This window comes from Dipodomys spectabilis, unplaced genomic scaffold (genome assembly GCF_019054845.1).
Source record: "Dipodomys spectabilis isolate Male_0828 unplaced genomic scaffold, ASM1905484v1 ptg000042l, whole genome shotgun sequence".
NCBI classification, from domain to species: domain Eukaryota; kingdom Metazoa; phylum Chordata; class Mammalia; order Rodentia; family Heteromyidae; genus Dipodomys; species Dipodomys spectabilis.
The window spans coordinates 15446431-15463558 of record NW_024870719.1 but is presented as its reverse complement, the minus strand read 5'-3'; the positions used below and the strand labels follow the sequence as shown (position 1 = coordinate 15463558).

Here is a 17128-nt window from a genome sequence, read left to right as displayed (position 1 = left end):
TGAGCATGCGCGGGAGACTCCACACGCTTCTGTTAGAGAATCCTCTAATAGAGGATTTCAAGGGGTTCCACAGACCCTAAATTAAGGATCCTTTTCTTCAAACCTTTCTAGGAGAGTTCTAGAATAAACATCAGTTGTCATAGATAACCAGAGAACTGAAGGACCCTTCTTTGCTTTTTGAGATGGCATAGGGTCTCTTACCCACCTCTGGGGAGGGACAGAGAGCAGAGTCCCGGGGTCCCAGCTCACTGCCCCTCTCCCTGTTTGCTGCTGCTGACAGGACCCTAAAGCTCCACGCACCCTCCCCTCCCACTTACCCCGTGCCCAGAGAGTGGCCCCACAGGCATATAGGAGTGTCCCCACTTCTTGCCCTGGTCCATTCATAGACACAAACGGCATCCACCGTCAGTCCTTCTTCTGTTGGCTTCCCCGTGGAATCCCCAAACCCTGGCAGAAAGGAAGGCAAACACAATGTCACTACCCCCACAGTGAATTACCTTTGCACATGGTTCTTGTGTGTGTGTGTGGTGTGTGTATGAATACTGGGGCTTGAACCCAGAGTCTGGATGCTGTCCCTTAGCTTTTTCACTCAAGAATGGCACTCTACTACTTGAGCTACACCTCTGTTTCCAGTTTTTTACTGATTAATTGGGGAGAAGAGTCTCACAGATTTTTCTGCCCCACTGGCTTTGAATTGCAATTGGTGGATCTCAGCCTCCTGGGTAGCTAGGATTATAGGCATGAGCCACCCAAACCCCAGCCTTCGGAGAGTTCTTAACACATACCTCTGTAGTCAACAGACAGCACATGAAAGCCGCCATCACTCAGCACCTGGGTGATAAGGTAGCCATTAGCACTTCCTGACTCCAACAGCAAGATTCACCTTACCACTGCCCAGTGGCCCTAGTTGTGATGGCTTCATAGCTGGGAAAGAAATGTACTTTTAAAAAATCTGCTGCTCACTGTTCACAATAGCTAGGATATGGAAACAACCCAGATGCCCCACCACAGATGAATGGATCCAAAAATTGTGGTATCTATACACAATGGAATATTATGCAGCCATTAGAAATGACAAAATAATGGCATTTGCAGGGAAATGGATGGAGCTAGAAGAAATCATGTTGAGCGAGGTAAGCCAAGAGCAAAGAGACAAACGGTACATGGTCTCCCTGATAAGTGGATGTTAAATCCAAAATGTTAGGTGATACGACAAAATTAACAGGACTTAAGAAACAAAGAACTTCCACTCATCTGGTTGAACCACTACTAAATAACCCCATGCTGCTGATCATATGTATGGTGTATATGTATATACCATTATATGTTATAGACCGTGATAGACAATTTGCTCCAAGAAAGTTAGAATAAGCTTGTGAGTTTAAATGAGCATCATTATTCCACAATACTGTGAAATTTGGGAAATTATGTAATCACTTAATCACAATAAAAGAAAAAAAAAACACCAGAAAACTAGAAGTGATGCGATGGCTCAAGTGGTAGAGCAGGAGCCTTGAGCTGAATTGTTCAGGGACAGCTCCCAGGCTCAAGCCCCATGACTGACAAAAAGAGAGAGAGAGAGAGAGAGAGAGAGAGATCTTTCATGCGATTGTTTCTAACATATTTATAAGATTATGTCTTTGTTGCCTTGTATGTCCCTCCCCCATGGTACAACCCCTGCTTTCACTATATATGATGTTGGTATATGTGGAGGGGAAAGGAAAAAACAAATTGTTAAAACAGGGATACAGGAGGACCCATTGCAACAATGAGATGTACAAGTCGTTATGTTGAAATATGAACTTTACAACTTTGGTGGGAGGGATGGGGAGGAGGATACGAAGGGATGGGAAGGGGAAACAAAGGAGGAGGCTACAATGCTTGATAAGAAATGTACTCATTATCTTGCCCATGTAATTGTAACCCCTCTGTACAGTATTTTCACAATAAAAATATATTTTTAAAAATCTGCTGCTTGTCTTCAACCATGAGATCAATCTCTGCGGAGAAAATGGAGAGCAGCCTAGCGGAACGGGATCAGGCAGACTGGTCACAACTCTGGTACAGGCATCACCAGCAGTGTGATGTTGCCCAAGTTACTTGCCATTCAAAGATGTAACTTATTCTGAAAAGTGTACACTGTTTGCATTCAGATTACATACATGCTATACTAAAGTATTTAATTACAAGTAAATGTCTATTTTTAAGTTGCCTTGAGCCAGACATGGCAACATATGCCTGTAATTCAGCACTTGGGAGGCTGAGTCAAGAGGTTCATGAACTTAAAGCCAGCCTGGGCTACAAAGTAAGAACTTATTTTTAAAAACATTGATGTTCAGAGAGACTTCTTCAGACATACCTTTACCAGCTTAATTCTGTGGGGAGCTGCCCTGGAAAGAAAGTTAAAACAAAAAAAAAGAAAAGCAGAGTTAGGAATTACAAGGACAAATAGTAAAAATCATTCTTGAATATCTGGCATCTGATTTCATGCCTTCTTTTTAAAAAAAAATTTTGTTTTAGGTTAAGGAGATCAGTAACTAGCCCACCTATAATCCTACTCAGGAGGCTGAGATCATGAAGATCCCAATTTGAAGCTAGCCCAAGCAGAAACGTTTATGAAACTGTTATCTCCAAGTAACCAGCAAAACACTATAAGTAAAGGTGTGACTCAAATGGTAGAGCCCCTGCCTTGAGCAACAAAGCCAATCTAGAGCTTGAGGCCATGATTTCATAGCCCAGTACTAACACACACACACACACACACACACACACACACACACACACACACACACACACACACACACATCAATAACTAGGAGAAAGAGAACCGTTTCTTGGTGGCATGTAAATGACCAGCAGCTCCCCACAGCTGAGCTCCTCAAAGGAGTCCTGAGTGCACAGCTCTCTCTAGAACTTCTCATGTGAGCCCTTATCAATAAACTATTGATAATTCATCCCCTTTTACTTCTACATAGCAGAATTGTACAAGAACTTCTTTTCCTTTAGGATACTGGTAGCTGACATCTGTAATCCTAGCTACTCAAAAGGCTGAGATATGAAGATTATGGTATGAAGCCCATGGAAGTCCATGAGACTCTTATTTCCAAATAACTAGCAAAAGGCTGGAATTGGAGCTGTGGTTTGAGTGTTAGACCACCAGCCTTCACAGAAAAAAAAAGCTGAGAGTACCAGAAGCCCTGAATTCAAGCCCCAATAAATAGGTAAATAAGTTTTATAAAGCTTTTCTAAAGGATGAGGAAGTCAAGTTGTACTAAATTACAAGTTGCCTGTATCCCATCCACTCTGCCATTAAATACAAGACAATATGAAGGAGAGATGTTCACCAACCTGCCAATATAAAAACCATTTTTGCCAGATGCTGGTGGCTCACACCTGTAATCCTAGCTACTCAGAAGGCTAAGATCAGAGGATCGCAGTCCAAAGCCAGCGCAGGCAGGAATGTCCATGAGACTCATCTCCAATAAACTACTGAGAAAAAGGAGGAAGTGGTGCTGTGGTTCAAGTGGTAGAGTGCTAGCCTTGAGCACAGAGGCTCAGGGACAGTGCCTAGGGCCAGATTCAAGCTCCATGATAGACCAAAAAAAAGGGGAAAAAACTGTCCAAACTAATTGTATTATGGATTCACATTGAGAGGGGAGGGAAAAAGAGATTCTAAAAGGCAGAGAATCCTTTAAAAACAAATTTTGAAGTTCACCTTAGAGGCAAATTTCTTAAATGTTAGTAGGTCTCAGAACCCTTTGAATATCTAATTAAATCTATAAATCCATGTCTAGAAACAGTATACCCATACTCAAAACCTTATGTACAGCTTTAGGAGGGGATTCAGGGCCCCCATAGGAATTCCAAGGAGACAAGTCTAGATCCACCATAACCTCCCCTTGAAGGGAGGCTGCTCTGTTGTCAGAACTATCAACTCAGTACTGTACTGCTGCTTATAAGCTGAGGCTTCCGGGCAGAGGACAAAAAGAAGGTGTGGCTAACCCCAGCCATTGTACACCTCAGGTACTTTAGAGAATTCTCACATTCCCAGGGAGGCCCAGAGTAGGGAGAGGCAGGGCAGGGGAGGTACCATCTACGTGATCCTTAAATAAGTAGGTTTTAATACAATGGCCAAGTTTACACAGAACAATGTTAACATAAATATATAAATTCCACAGAACAGTTCTGGAAGCATGATTCTAACTGAGAAAAGGCGAGAGTTGAGAAAGTTACCACCAGACAGAAAAAGACAGTGAGAAAAATCAACACAGGCCAGCTAGCCAACAGGCAGATTCCAGGGCCTGTCACTGAGTTGCGGTATCTGTGCAGTGATAGGACATCCCTGGTTTTCTGAGCCATGTGCTCCTCCCCCAGGTTGAGACAGGCTGTCTTGGCTGATAATCATCATCCAATGCAATTACATAGACCTGAGAAGGCCTTGATAGCACATCAAAGGACAGCCAGGCTTCTTTGTTACAAAACAAGCTAAGGACTACAGCCAGTAACCTAATGCAGTTCAAATTAGTCAGCAAATCCCTCAATACCTGTGGCCAGAATTCCAGGAGATTTCTCTTAGAGGCCTTACTTTGACTCTCACATAGTTAATGTCACATAAATAGCCCTTCACTGTAGTTTTCTGAAATTCCATGGATGTGGAACTTGTACTTCCATTCCCCCATAATGCCTTCCTAACCCCCTTCCCAGGTTGTTTACCTAAATGACAATCAAAGAAAGACTCTCCAAAGAGAGTCTTACGATGGGAATAGGCACATAGGATGCTGGGAGTGTATTTAAAAAGATTGAGGCCAAGGGGATGTTTTTAAATACAAAATAAGAGGCCTCAATAAGATATTTTGAAACACTAATCCCTAGCTGTGAGGAGTAATAACAAAGGTGGCGTCAGGTCTAGTTGGAGCAGACAGTTGCTGGGAAGATGTTCTTGCACAAGTATTTTGTATGCAAGATTGCAACAGTCTTTGTGCATGACTGTGGTTCCATTAATGATTCTTGTTACCTGGCGTACACGCATGAGACCTTTTCCTCTCTTTTCTTTCTCCTAATTCTGGGGATTGAACTTAGATTCCTATGATTGCTAAGCAAGTGCTCTACCATGTGAGTCATACCTTTAGTCCTTTTTGCTTTTTAGTTTAATTTAGTTTTGTTTTGTTTTTGTTTTTGTTTTTTGTCAGTCTTGGGGCTTGAATTCAGAGCCTGGGTGCTGTCCCTCAGCTCTTCAGCTCAAGGCTAGCTCTCTACTATTTGAGCCACAGCGCCACTTCTGGCTTTTTCTGTTCATGTGACACTGAAGAATCAAACCCAGGGCCTCATGCCTGTAAGGCAAGCACTCTACCACTATGCCCCTTTCCAGCCCTAGTTTGTTTTTTGTTTTTTGTTTTTTTCAGATAGGGCCTCATGCTAATTTTGCCTGAACTGGTCTCAAATCATGAACCTCCCAAATAGCTGGAATTACAGATATATACTACTATGCTCAGTCCTAAAACACACTTCTTCATAACTTCCTAGGTTTATTCCTTTCTTGGTTAGGGTTTGACACAGTGACTCTATTTGGATTGTGGCAAATTTGGATTATGGCATTTTTTAAAAATCTTATTTATGGAGTAAAGGAACTATTGCCTTCTTTAAAATTAATATACAAGTTTTGGAAGACTTACTCTTTTCTTCCTTTCAGTTAAGAATGCTGCATTCCGAAAGAAGCCTTTTTCCAGAGAACATCCTCAGATTCCAACAAAGGAATAGACATACATGAAGGCATGCCCACTATGTTAAAAACTGAGTCTGACTTCTCTCTCCCACAGTGATGAGATGTTCTGAGTATTGAGGGAAGGAGGGAAAATCCAAGCAAAGGCACTGACCTGTGTGCTGAGCTGCCATGAAGATAAACAATGATTGGGTTCCCATCACGCAGGGCCTCTTCATACCAGCAACGATCCTTCCCCTTGGCATCATTCCCCCGGCAGCTGGGAACTGTGTGCCTGAGGAGCAGGGACAGGGGTCATAAACACACACTCACCCAAGAATTCTCTATGCCCCAGATGTCTGGAGTCCTCCTTAGGTGTGTGTGTGTGTGTGTGTGTGTGTGTGTGTGTGTGTGTGTGTGTGTGTACACATATATATATGTGTGTGTGTATTATATATGTGTGTACTATATATATATGTATACACACACACATATATGTGAATATAGGCCTTGTTATCTGAGTAATATAGGCACAGCAAAAATTAAAATCTAATTCCACAACATCTTATGATAAAAACTACTCCCCATGTCTGGTGGCAATTTCTTTCAACCATTTAGTATTTTAGCTCTTTGAACTTTTATACATATTGAGAGCTTCCCAGACTGCAGTTCTTGGGTATAGATCACTGAAGTGACCGTGACCAAGAGAAAAAAGAAAGAAAGAAAGAGGAAATAAGGAAAGGATAATAGATATTTTGTCTGAAGAGAGAAGTTAGAATTTAAAGAGAAATTATTAGGAGACTAGAGTATGGACATGAAGTCCAGGCTGTTCTATTTTAAAAAATCAAGTGATCTTGTGATTTTTGCAAGCTACTCCATCTTGTTAAACTATTGGATGGACCCTAAAAATATAAAGGCAGCCTGGTGCTGATGGCTTATACCTATAATCCTAGCTACTCAGGAGGCTGAGATCTGAGGATCAAAGTTTAAAACCAGCTCAGGCAGAAAAGGCTATGAGACTCATAGCTCTAATTAACTACCAAAAAGCTGAAAATGAAGGTATACTTCAAGTGATAGAAACCATCCATGGGCAAAAAAGCCAGACGAGGGCTGAAGGCCCCGAGTTCAAGCCCCAGTCACAGCATCAAATGAGAAAGAAAGAAAGAAAGAAATGCCGCCCTATGTCACTTCACAGAAATGGTAAATCTTCAGTCCTCTCAATCATTAAAGAACAGAAAGTCTGCCATTGTCTCCAAGGACGTTGTACTGAGACTCCAGGCACTACTGTCCCTGGATGAACTGCCTGTGTGTGTTGGGCACAGCTGCTAGAACTGTAAGGTGAAACAACCAATCAGAAGGTTTCTAAGTCCCAGCACTATTCCCTGGAGTGCTCTCTGTGGAACAGGAAGAAAAGAAGTATGTGCATCGATATTGGTTTCACAGTCAGAACATTCCATGGTCTGAAGTCCAAAGTCAGAGAGAAAAATAAAATAGTAGGCAAGACACTGGAGATTTGGTAGCTAAGAAAAGCAGTAGAACCAAACAGAAGAAAAGACTGAGATTAGTGTAACATGGACAAATATTTATTGAGAGTCTTCTGAATGCCAAGAACTATGCCAGTCAATGAAAACCCACCCCTAACCACCACCTATGGGAAGCTATGGCTTTGTAAGCAAGGCAAACATTAGCCAACTACACAAATATGTGTTTAATTACAGTGGAAAGAAATGTCCTAAGGGATGAACAGAGATGGCTGCAAGAGAGCATGCATACCTGGAACAGAGGGTGTCGAGTGAGCCAAGAGGCCCCTGAAAACAACGAAGTTACAGTGAGAGGATGAGTAAGCAGCTGGCTGGGCAAAAGGAGGGGCAGGAGAGCATGGTTAGCAGGAAGCACTGGGAACTGAGCGCATGCTGGGTATGGGACTTGAGGTTTGCCTGGTGGGAGTGTGTGTGGAGCTGACGGCCACCAGGGGCAGGCAGGAGAAGGGCAGGAGAGGTGGGCGGGGCCAGGCACCCAGTATATCCCAGGGAAGACTTTAAACTTTGTAGCAAGCAAAACCAAGTAGTTAATTGAAGATAAAAGTCTCAATATGTTTTCTGTTCAGGCTGACTTTGAGCCCTAGACTTGTCTTTCTAGTCTGACTTTGAAAACCACAATCCCCAGATCTCAGCCTCCTGAGTAGCTAGGATTACAGGCGTCAGCCACCAGCACCTGGCTTCTCACTTAGCATCCCAGTATCTGATCCATCTACTCACCAGATTCCCAACATCACTCCAGGCTCAGGCCTGATGTAGAAGTTCACTGTGTGAGCAATCTTGGACTCTGGCTTCTTTAAATCCACAAGAAAAGGAGCTTTGTCTGAAAGGTAGAAATCATTATCACTCCTCAGAACCAAAGCCTATATCTCTTCGTCACAATAAAAATAATAATACATTGAATTTTCCTTTGAAGCTGAATTAGGTTCTAAGTTTCAAGCTCAACTTCCAGCAAAATATTTTATTATCAGCTGGAACTAGTCTAAAAGAGTTGTGAAAACATGACCTAAAGCTAGGTTTTAAAATAGTGCAGGTATCATAGCCCATATTAGAAAAGAGAGTTTATTCAGTCCTAGCTGTTTCTCCAGCTAAAAACAGAGGAAAACATTTCCTGAAAAGGCAGGTGGACCCAGGGACCAGTGGGTTATTCTTGTAATCTTAGCTACTCAGGAGGCTGAGATCTGAGGATCGTTGTTCAAAGCCAGACCAGACAGGAATGTCTATGAGACTCTTACCTCCAATAAAACAGCAAAATGCTGAAAGTGGAGGGGTGGCTCAAGTGGGGCCAGCCTTGAGTGAGAAAGCCAAACAAATCCAAAAGGCCCTGAGTTCAAGTCTCAGTACCAGCACAAGAAAAAAGAGAAAAAGAAAATGGCAAGTGGATAAATTGATTTGTTGAATGGAAACTCCTTTAAAAATATTTTTTAAAAAGAGAGAAAATGTGGGCTCAGAAGAAAACTGAGTATGTAACATAAGTAAAAACTTATCCTTTCCCTCCCCACCATCGACCCATCTCCCTCTTTCTCTACCTCCCTCCCCCCTTTCCTCTTCCTTCTTTCTCTTTTAAGAGAGGCAGGTAAGAGGAAGGAAAAAGCAGAGATTACAGCGGGCAGCTAAGTATCCACAACAAATCCATGTCTGTCCTTCTCTATGTCCATCAGTCTGGAAGGTTTTAATGCCTCCAAAATCAAATCAAATGATTTGATTGTTGACAAATTTCAGATTGTTGACATCTAGCCACCATTTTATAACTAAGTCATTTTCATTCAACCCTAACTTTAAGAACAGTAGGTTCTTTATTTGGAAAACAATTAGGTAGGAAAATTCATAGACAGTATATACTTACAAAAATCAAGATAAATGAGCATCTCCATCAGAGGAGGGAAAATGTGTTCTGATAATGATTTGCTGGTAAAATCAGTGTACAGAGCAGCAATTTGTCTTCCAAGTGTTGAGCAGTGGTGTGGAACAGATCTGTATGACATTGAGAAGCAAAGAAGAGTTTTCAAATCAGTCCTGGCCTTGTGTTGGCTTTTTTTTTTTCAAACCAAATTTCAGAGGTTCTTGTTGGGAAATCTGGGTTTGCAGGTATTTAGGCAAAACCCTGTACACAGCTGCCAACAATCAGCTCCTCTGGGTCCAAGAGGCAACCAAGTGGGGAAAAGAATCAGGCCAATCCCCCAACAGTCTCTGGAAAAGCCAGCACATGACAGGAACACATGGGGTAGACACCACAATGGCACCTGCCTTAGGTTTGTCCTGGGCCTATAGAAGGCCCAGGCTGGACCCCAAAGCCATCAGGAAGCAGTAGGAGAGTTCCCATGTCCTAACCCCGTGTTCTGTCTATAAGCTCCTATTATTATGACCAATACAGCTAGTGAGTAATCATTCGATATTCTCTCTTCTGGGTAGATCTTAGGAAGAATAAACCAGGGAGAAAAGATACCTGCTGCCCCCCTCACATACCCACATGCTTCTGAGAGACCCAGGAGGATGGGGTCTTGAGGGGGGACCATGAAGGACCCAGGAGACTCCATCAGGGAGTGGGATGGGGTCATGAACAGCTGGCTCATTCTACTGCTCCCTTGGACACAAGCCACCCAAAGCAGACACCACCAACAGACTCCTAAGGAGTCACCAGCACACCTCTGTCTTAAAAGGGTCAAGGTCATCTTCTCTTGCTTCCATTGCAATGCCCACTCATGAACATGAGGATTTCATACACTTTCACCCTCAGAAAGGCAGTGGGAAGGAGAGGACCTTGTTGTTCCAGTTTTAGAGGTAAGAACTCAAAACCTAGAAAAGCTGCTTTGAACCACAGATGAAGACAGCAAGGGCAAAAGAGAGCCCCAGCCTGGAATGCTCTATCCCTGCTTCCAGCTGCCCCTTCTCCCACATGCATTCTCCCGCCTCCCCACCCTGCCTGCTCAGGCTCCAGCTAAGTCATCCTTTGAAGACAGGCAGGGTAGGCTCCTGCTAAGTTATCTTTTGAAGGTCTGCTTGGGAAGCAGAGGCAGTAGAGAGAAATATGCTTCTTTTTTTTTTTTTAAGGAATAATTTATACAGAACCCTTCTCTCAAATAGCTCAAGGCACTTCTGAGCAATCGCTGTGGGAAGACCACAGTGACCAGACCCCTTCTAAGCATCAATAATGCAAAGGCACTCCTTTTAATGAAAGGGTTGTCAATTTGACTTCCCCTGGATCAGGAGGGGATCAAAAGTCACCAATGGCTAACAGACTTTATTTGAGCAAAGGATATGGTCTCAGCCCCAACCCGGCTACGGACCAGCTACATCAAACAGCCACCATGCTGCTCTCGTGTTCCTTCCTTTGCTCTTTGATCATCCTTAGCTGTAACTACACAGCATCCACTGGGGCCACAAGGCCCCAACTGGATGATTCTGACTGGGGAAATCCGGTGGAGCCTGGCAAATCATTCCTTCCAAGAAGTGTCCACAATCTAGCTTTTGGGAGTTCCAGTCAAGCCACATCAGACCAGACAACTATTCAAAATATTAAGACAGGTTGCATCTCCATTCTCTGTGCTGATTCATGCAGTCAATGTGTGTTTCTTTCCTAGAAACACATGACACTCTAACAACTAGATCCCCCAGCCTGGATCTTCATACCCACTCAAGTGTTTTTTGAGAGTTTCTTGTTTGGGGTTTTTGTTTTGTTTTGTTTTTTTGCCGGTCATGGGGCCAGAACTCTGGGCTTGGGTGCTGTCCCTCAGCTCTTCAGCTCAAGGCTAATGCTCTACCACTTAAGCCACAGCACCATTTCCGGCCTTTTCTGCTTATATGGTACTGAGAAATCAAGCCCAGGGCCTCATGCATACAAGGCAAGGACTCTACCACTGAGCCACCTTCCCAGCCCACAGTTTCTTGGTTTTGGTTTGGGTTTGGGTTTTTTGTTTTGTTTTGTTTTGTTTTGTTTTTGTCAAAGCTTCCCTTAGACAGATCTTCTACTGAGACCTTTCCACTGATTATAATCAAGGCCACTCTTGAGTTTTCTCTGATAGATTTCCCGTTATTAGCCTGTCTTCTTTTTTTTGCTGGGGGGGGGGGGTCCGGTCATGGGGCCTGAACTCTGGGCCTGGGCACTGTCCCTCAGCTCTTCAGCTCAAGGCTAGTGCTCAAGTAGAGCCATAGCACCACTTCCAGCTTTTTTCTTTTTGCTTATGTGGTGCTGAGGAATCGAACCAGGGCCTCATGCATGCAAGGCAAGCGCTCTACCACTGAGCTACCTTCCCAGCCCTAGCCTGTCTTCTTTACTGTTTGTCTGACTTCAGACAAAGACGACATAGATCTACTGGTTCTTAAGTATGTATGTATGTATGTATGTATGTATTTTTGTGCTGCTACTGAGGCTTGAACTCAGGACCTTGTGATCTCACTTTTTCATTAAAGGCTCATACTCTATCCCTTGATCCACACTTCCCCTTTTGGCTTTTTTTGCTGGTTAATTAGAGATGAAGAATCTTCCGGACTTTTCTTCCCAGGCTGGCTCCAAACCACAATGCTCAGATCTCAGCTTCCTAAGTAGCTAGAATTACAGGCATGAACTGCTAGTGCCCAACATCAATGATTCTTTTACATCCCTCTTTCTAGCACGAGGCCAAAATCAGTAAATTCCAGTTCATCTGCAGGATGGAAGGAGGATTTGTTTTATAAAGGAGAAGGCAGCAGTGTTTATTGATAGGTCTTGGTGGCAACTTCTTTTTTCTGATGCTAGGGAGCAAACCCCTTGTTTTGGGGGGGTCATTCTTTTATTTATTAATTTTCCTTGTACTACAACTGAAAATGAGGCCACAGGAACTCCACAGAGCAGAGCTTTTTGCCTGTTTTGTTTGCTCTGGTGAATCCAGGACCTAGTCTAATGGCTACTACATAACATGGAGCCAATACTGCAAGAAGAAAGTATATGCCCAACAGCCCACTCATTAAGAGTGGTACAGGGGCACAGGAGCAAAGTAACCATTTGCTTTTCCCCAACTTCTTTTGCTGAGCATGTTCAAAGACACAGATGGTTTCAAGGAAATCATTTGCTGGCGGAGGCCTGCTCTTACAGATACCCACCTAAAGCAACAGCTGTGTCTGATAATTGTGTAAATCCAGTGAAAAGATTGCCAAGGCACCAAAACATAAATCACTGAAAATATTATGTGATTAAGTGTTTTCCATCACCTCACACCGCATCACTGTAGATCTGGGGCTATGGTAGTGCCAAGTACACAACAGGCCTGCCATGAGTGTTTGTGAATCTAAATTTATTTGGCTCCAAGGGACAAAAAAAAATCCAAATCTTGGAAACTGGTCTGTGTCTCCGCCTTAGTTCATCTTCCATTAGATGAATAATCTCCCATTGGGCAGGGAAATACTCTGGTGTTTGCAGGAAGCATCTCGAGGTTTTTTTGTTTTTTTTTTGTTGTTGTTGTTTTTTACTAATTAGAAAGTCAAGTAACAGAGGGTCCCAATTCCCCTCTTTCCCCTTTCTATTATCAATACAGCAGGTTGTTTTCTAAGTGCTTGAACTGCAGTTTTGATTCTCTGCTTGACAGAAAAATGTTCTTTTCTGCCAAATAAATGATAAACAATCAGCAATTAACACTATAGATAATGAAAGAGAGAGGTGGAAAATGTCAGTGTTCCCAGAATAACCATATGGGAGTGTTGGAAGGAAGGTCCTGAGAGCATGAAGTTTCAAAAAGTATAGACTGGAGTTGGCAATGGTGTACATCATCTAATCTCAGCTACTTGGGAAGTGCAAACAAGAGGATTGCAAGTTTACGATCCACTTAGGTAGTGTGAGACTCTGTCTTAAAAAAATAAAACAAGAGCTTATACTGGTAATCCTACCTACTCAGGAGGCTGATATCTGAGGATTGCAGTTCAAAGCCAGGCCCAGCAGGAATGTCTGTGAGACTTAGTGTGTGTGTGTGTGTGTGTGTGTGTGTGTGTGTGTGTGTGTGTGTGTGTGTGTGTGTGTGTGTGAGTCATGGGGCTTGAACTCTGGGCCTGAGTGCTGCCCCTCAGCTCTTCAGTTCAAGGCAAGTGCTCTACCAGTTGAGGCACAGTACCACTTCCAGTTTTCTGGCAGTTAATTGGAAATAAGAGTCTCCGGACTTTCCTGCCCAGGCTGGCTTTGAACCATGATCCTCAGATCTCAGCCTCCAGAGTAGTTAGAATTATAGGCATGAGCCACCAGTGCCCAGCTCGATGAGACTCTTATCTCCAATTAACCACCAAAAATCTGGAAGTGGAACTATGGCTCAAGTGGTAGAGTACTGGCCTTAAGAAAAAAGCTAAGGGACAGCACTAAAGCCCGGAGTTCAAACCCCAGTACCAACACACATACACACAAAATAACTAACAAATAAGCAAAAAGTTTGGTTATAAAATGTAATTTCTAGGATACAGCAAGTAAATAAAGCAGAATGAACTTGTTATACATACACACATGCGCGTGTGCACCTGCGCGTGCGCACACACGTGCACACACACACATACAGGTATGCAGCATAGCTCAAGTGGATCTGCCAAGCTTGTGCAAGGCCCTGGGTCACTAACAGTCCCAGGGGGGAAAGTGCAGACAGAACATTCGAACAGGTGCGCAGATTCAGCCCAGAAGGGGAGACATAAGTCTTGTAGCACTGGGCCAGGGTGGAGCTTGTGTCCCTTCTGCTCTACACTCTATGCTGCAGAAGGAGTAGAAGAGAAAAAGATGGTTGTCACCATCCCTGTGGGCATGCTAGAGTGGAAGTCTCCAGTGTCCAGATGTGATTTTTTTTTAATTGTGCTAGTACGGGGGCTTGAACTCAGGACCTTGCAATCTCAGCTCTCCCTTAGCTACTTCAGTTCAGTTACAGCTGGTACTGTGCTACTAAAGTCACAGATCCACTTCTGGATTTTTGTTGGTTAATTGGAGTCTCTCAGATTTGTCTGTCAGGGCTGGCTTCGAACCACCATCCTCCAATCTTAGTTTCCTGAGAAGCTAGGATTATAGGCATGCCAGGTTGACCCTGGAATATTTTTGCAATTAGCACAAATTTAAAAGGACTAGAAGAATGGAATATAAACAAAAATGCTAATACCTTCCCAAGTCAACAAAACAAAAGGAAATACACAAGTCTTTGGAATGCAGCCTCACTAATCAATACCTGGTATTGTAAAGTGTTACTGGTCAATTCAAATGATGGAAGGTGATTGTTCACTAAAGGTTCATGAGGGAACGAACGTTCAAAGACCAAATAACAATGAAAACATTTACAGTACACAGACATTTCTGGATTTAAACCATGTAAGGCCGTGCCCTGTGGTGATTTCAATGTACACCGTCCTGGAGGTGAGTTCTGTAACTACAAATCCCCAATGACTTTCTGGTGTGTTTCCCACCTACCTGACCTAAGTAAGCTGCCACCTGAGATTACAGTATGCATTATACTGTTATAGTCACTGTTGTTGGTAATAGTTAAACCTACCTCGTAAACTGGCAGCTAAGAAGGCTTGGGAGAGGAACCTGAATCTTCTCTCTTTCAGAGGTGCCCACGAAGTTCTTCAAATGCAAGGAGCCCCCAAGCCCTCGCAGGGCTCCAGAGGCCAGGGAAGACCCCGCCCCGGCCCCCCACCGTGTCTTCACCCCACCCCAGCCGCAGGCAGCGCCTGGCCTCTGGCCCTGCGAGGAGGGGCCGCCCCGCCAGGTCCCCGCCGCTCCCGCCCCTGGGGATCCCGGACAGTCTATGCGCGCGCACTCACCGCAGGTTCCGCAGGACCATGTCCCACCAGGAGGCCACGCAGCCATGGTCCGGGGGCTCGGGTACCGAGGCCGCCTCGCAGTCCCCAGAGTGCATCCGTGCGCTGTCCCGAGCCGCCAACGCCACTGGCCACTGCCGCCAGCCCGGGCCGCGTCCTCTCCACCCTGGGCGCCCACGCGCGCGCGCGCTCCTCCGCCTCCCGAGGGGGGGAGGGCTCCAGGAAACAGGGAGTGGGGCGGGGGCGCCCTGCAGCGTGGGTGTGGGTGCCCACCCACTACCAGAGCCAGGAGTGTGTTCCTGGAAGGCGCTCTTGCGCGCGCGCTCTCTGTCTCTGTCTGTCTGTCTCTCTGTCTCTCTCTCTGTCTCTGTCTCTGTCTGTCTCTGTCTGTCTGTCTCTCTGTCTATCTGTCTCTCTGTTTCTGTCTCTGTCTCTCTCTCTCACGCACACACACACAGAACAAAATATCCTGTGCAAATAGCTGTGGAAAGTGGTGTGTGGTGTGTGTGTGTTTGGGTTTTTGAGACAAGGTCTGCATAACCCAGGCAGGCCTTGAACTTGAAATATTCCCACCTTAGTTTCCCAAGTGCTGTAATTACAGGTGCACACAGCCACCCCTGGCTTTTCTTTTTTTTTTTTCTGTTAATTGCTTTGCTTTGCTTCCCGCCCCTCCCCCCTCCTCTTTTCTTCTCCTTTTTTTGTTTTTTTGTGGTGGTGGTGTCACTGGGGATTGAACTCATGATCTCAAGTGGTCTACCACTTGAACCATGCCCAGTTCTTTCCTTTTTTGTTTTTTTTTAAATTTTCTTCCATAGGGTCTCAAGTCTGTCTAGGGTGGCCTCTACTCTTTGGTCCTCCTATTTCTGCCTCTAGTGTACTTAGGACCACAAGCATACACCAGCACATCTGGCTTCTATTGTACTTTGAAGTGCTTTCCATGATACATCTGTGCATATGTGTATAGGTTGAAGGTCTGCATAATAAAGTGTGTGTGTGTGTGTGTGTGTGTGTGTGTGTGTGTGTGTGTGTGTGTGTAGTCATGCAAGCGCAAAAACAAAAGCTTGATTTTTCCCAGAATGATCTTCATACCATTACTATAGTAAGAATGTCTTTGGCTCCTTTGGTTAAATAATGGTTAATCCTCTCATAGGCACAATTGCTCCGTGTATTGTTTCCGTGTTTTGTTTCCTTAGCAGAAACAACCGAACCTTATCATTGTGGGGAGCAGGGTCTGGGTACAAGTCTACACTGCAGTTGTCTCCAGGAACTGAAGGCCTGACAGAGCTGGCAGCTATGGGTATAAGTACAGGAACAAAAGAAGAAGAAAGAGAGGTACTTTGATGCCCACATCAAGACCTCATCTTGGAGCAAGATTCAACACTCTCAAAGGGGAACTGGATTTTTCTGTGGTGCCAGCTATGCTTAGCTCTTTCTTTCTCTCTCTCTCTCTTTCTTTCTTTCTCTCTCTCTCTCTTATTTATGACTCATGTTTGAATTTTCAGGGCTAAACAGACTCTCTAAAGCCATGCTCCAGTCTTATTGATATTGATTTTATTTCTATTATACTTACTTAGTTGTTTTGGGCAGTACTGCAGTTTGAACTCAGAGTCTCACACTTGCTAAGCAAGCACTCTATCACTGGCACCACATTCCTTACCCTCTGTCTGTGCTTTGGCTGAAAGCTCCCAATAATGCACAAGGAACCTGCTACCTGGACAAAAATCCACACTGTTCAAGAAGGGGCATTTCTCTTTGGGGACTAGCCAAGAGGAGGTTGTTCGTGGCCTCTTAAAATCACACTGGCAATGTTCTGATTCACATCAAGATACAAGAGGAATCCAGCTGGGATGGACTTGCAACAATCCACACTGCTGGCTCACCAGCCAAGCTTGCACCCCTGACTGATGCCAGCCGCTGCAGGGCACTAATCCAGGACATCCTGGGAGATAAGGAAGGCTCCTGGGACTCCACTGCAGGAGTTGCTCATGATGATGCTCTGGAAACTCACAGGACTTGTTAGAAGAGCTCTGTATGTGACGTTAGAGTTTGCCTTGTAGAAATGGAGGGACCAAACATAACTAGTGAGAAAAGCAGCTGTGTGGGGTCCTAGGTTCTATTCTATCTGTTCCTTCTGAGCAAA

General features: G+C 44.3%; 1 protein-coding gene across 1 annotated transcript in view; it reads right to left on the bottom strand.

The window, feature by feature from the left end:
- The window catches only part of Abhd12b (abhydrolase domain containing 12B), a 30722-nt gene extending 15636 nt beyond the window's left edge, over window positions 1–15086 (bottom strand). The window contains exons 1-6 of the mRNA XM_042677943.1: window positions 14992–15086; window positions 9083–9210; window positions 7957–8059; window positions 5868–5993; window positions 786–856; window positions 318–447 (exon numbers count right to left, since the gene is read on the bottom strand). Coding sequence (XP_042533877.1) covers window positions 318–447; window positions 786–856; window positions 5868–5993; window positions 7957–8059; window positions 9083–9210; window positions 14992–15086 — 653 coding nt within the window. The remainder of the gene's footprint in view (window positions 1–317; window positions 448–785; window positions 857–5867; window positions 5994–7956; window positions 8060–9082; window positions 9211–14991) is intronic.
- Window positions 15087–17128: the final 2042 nt, after the last annotated feature.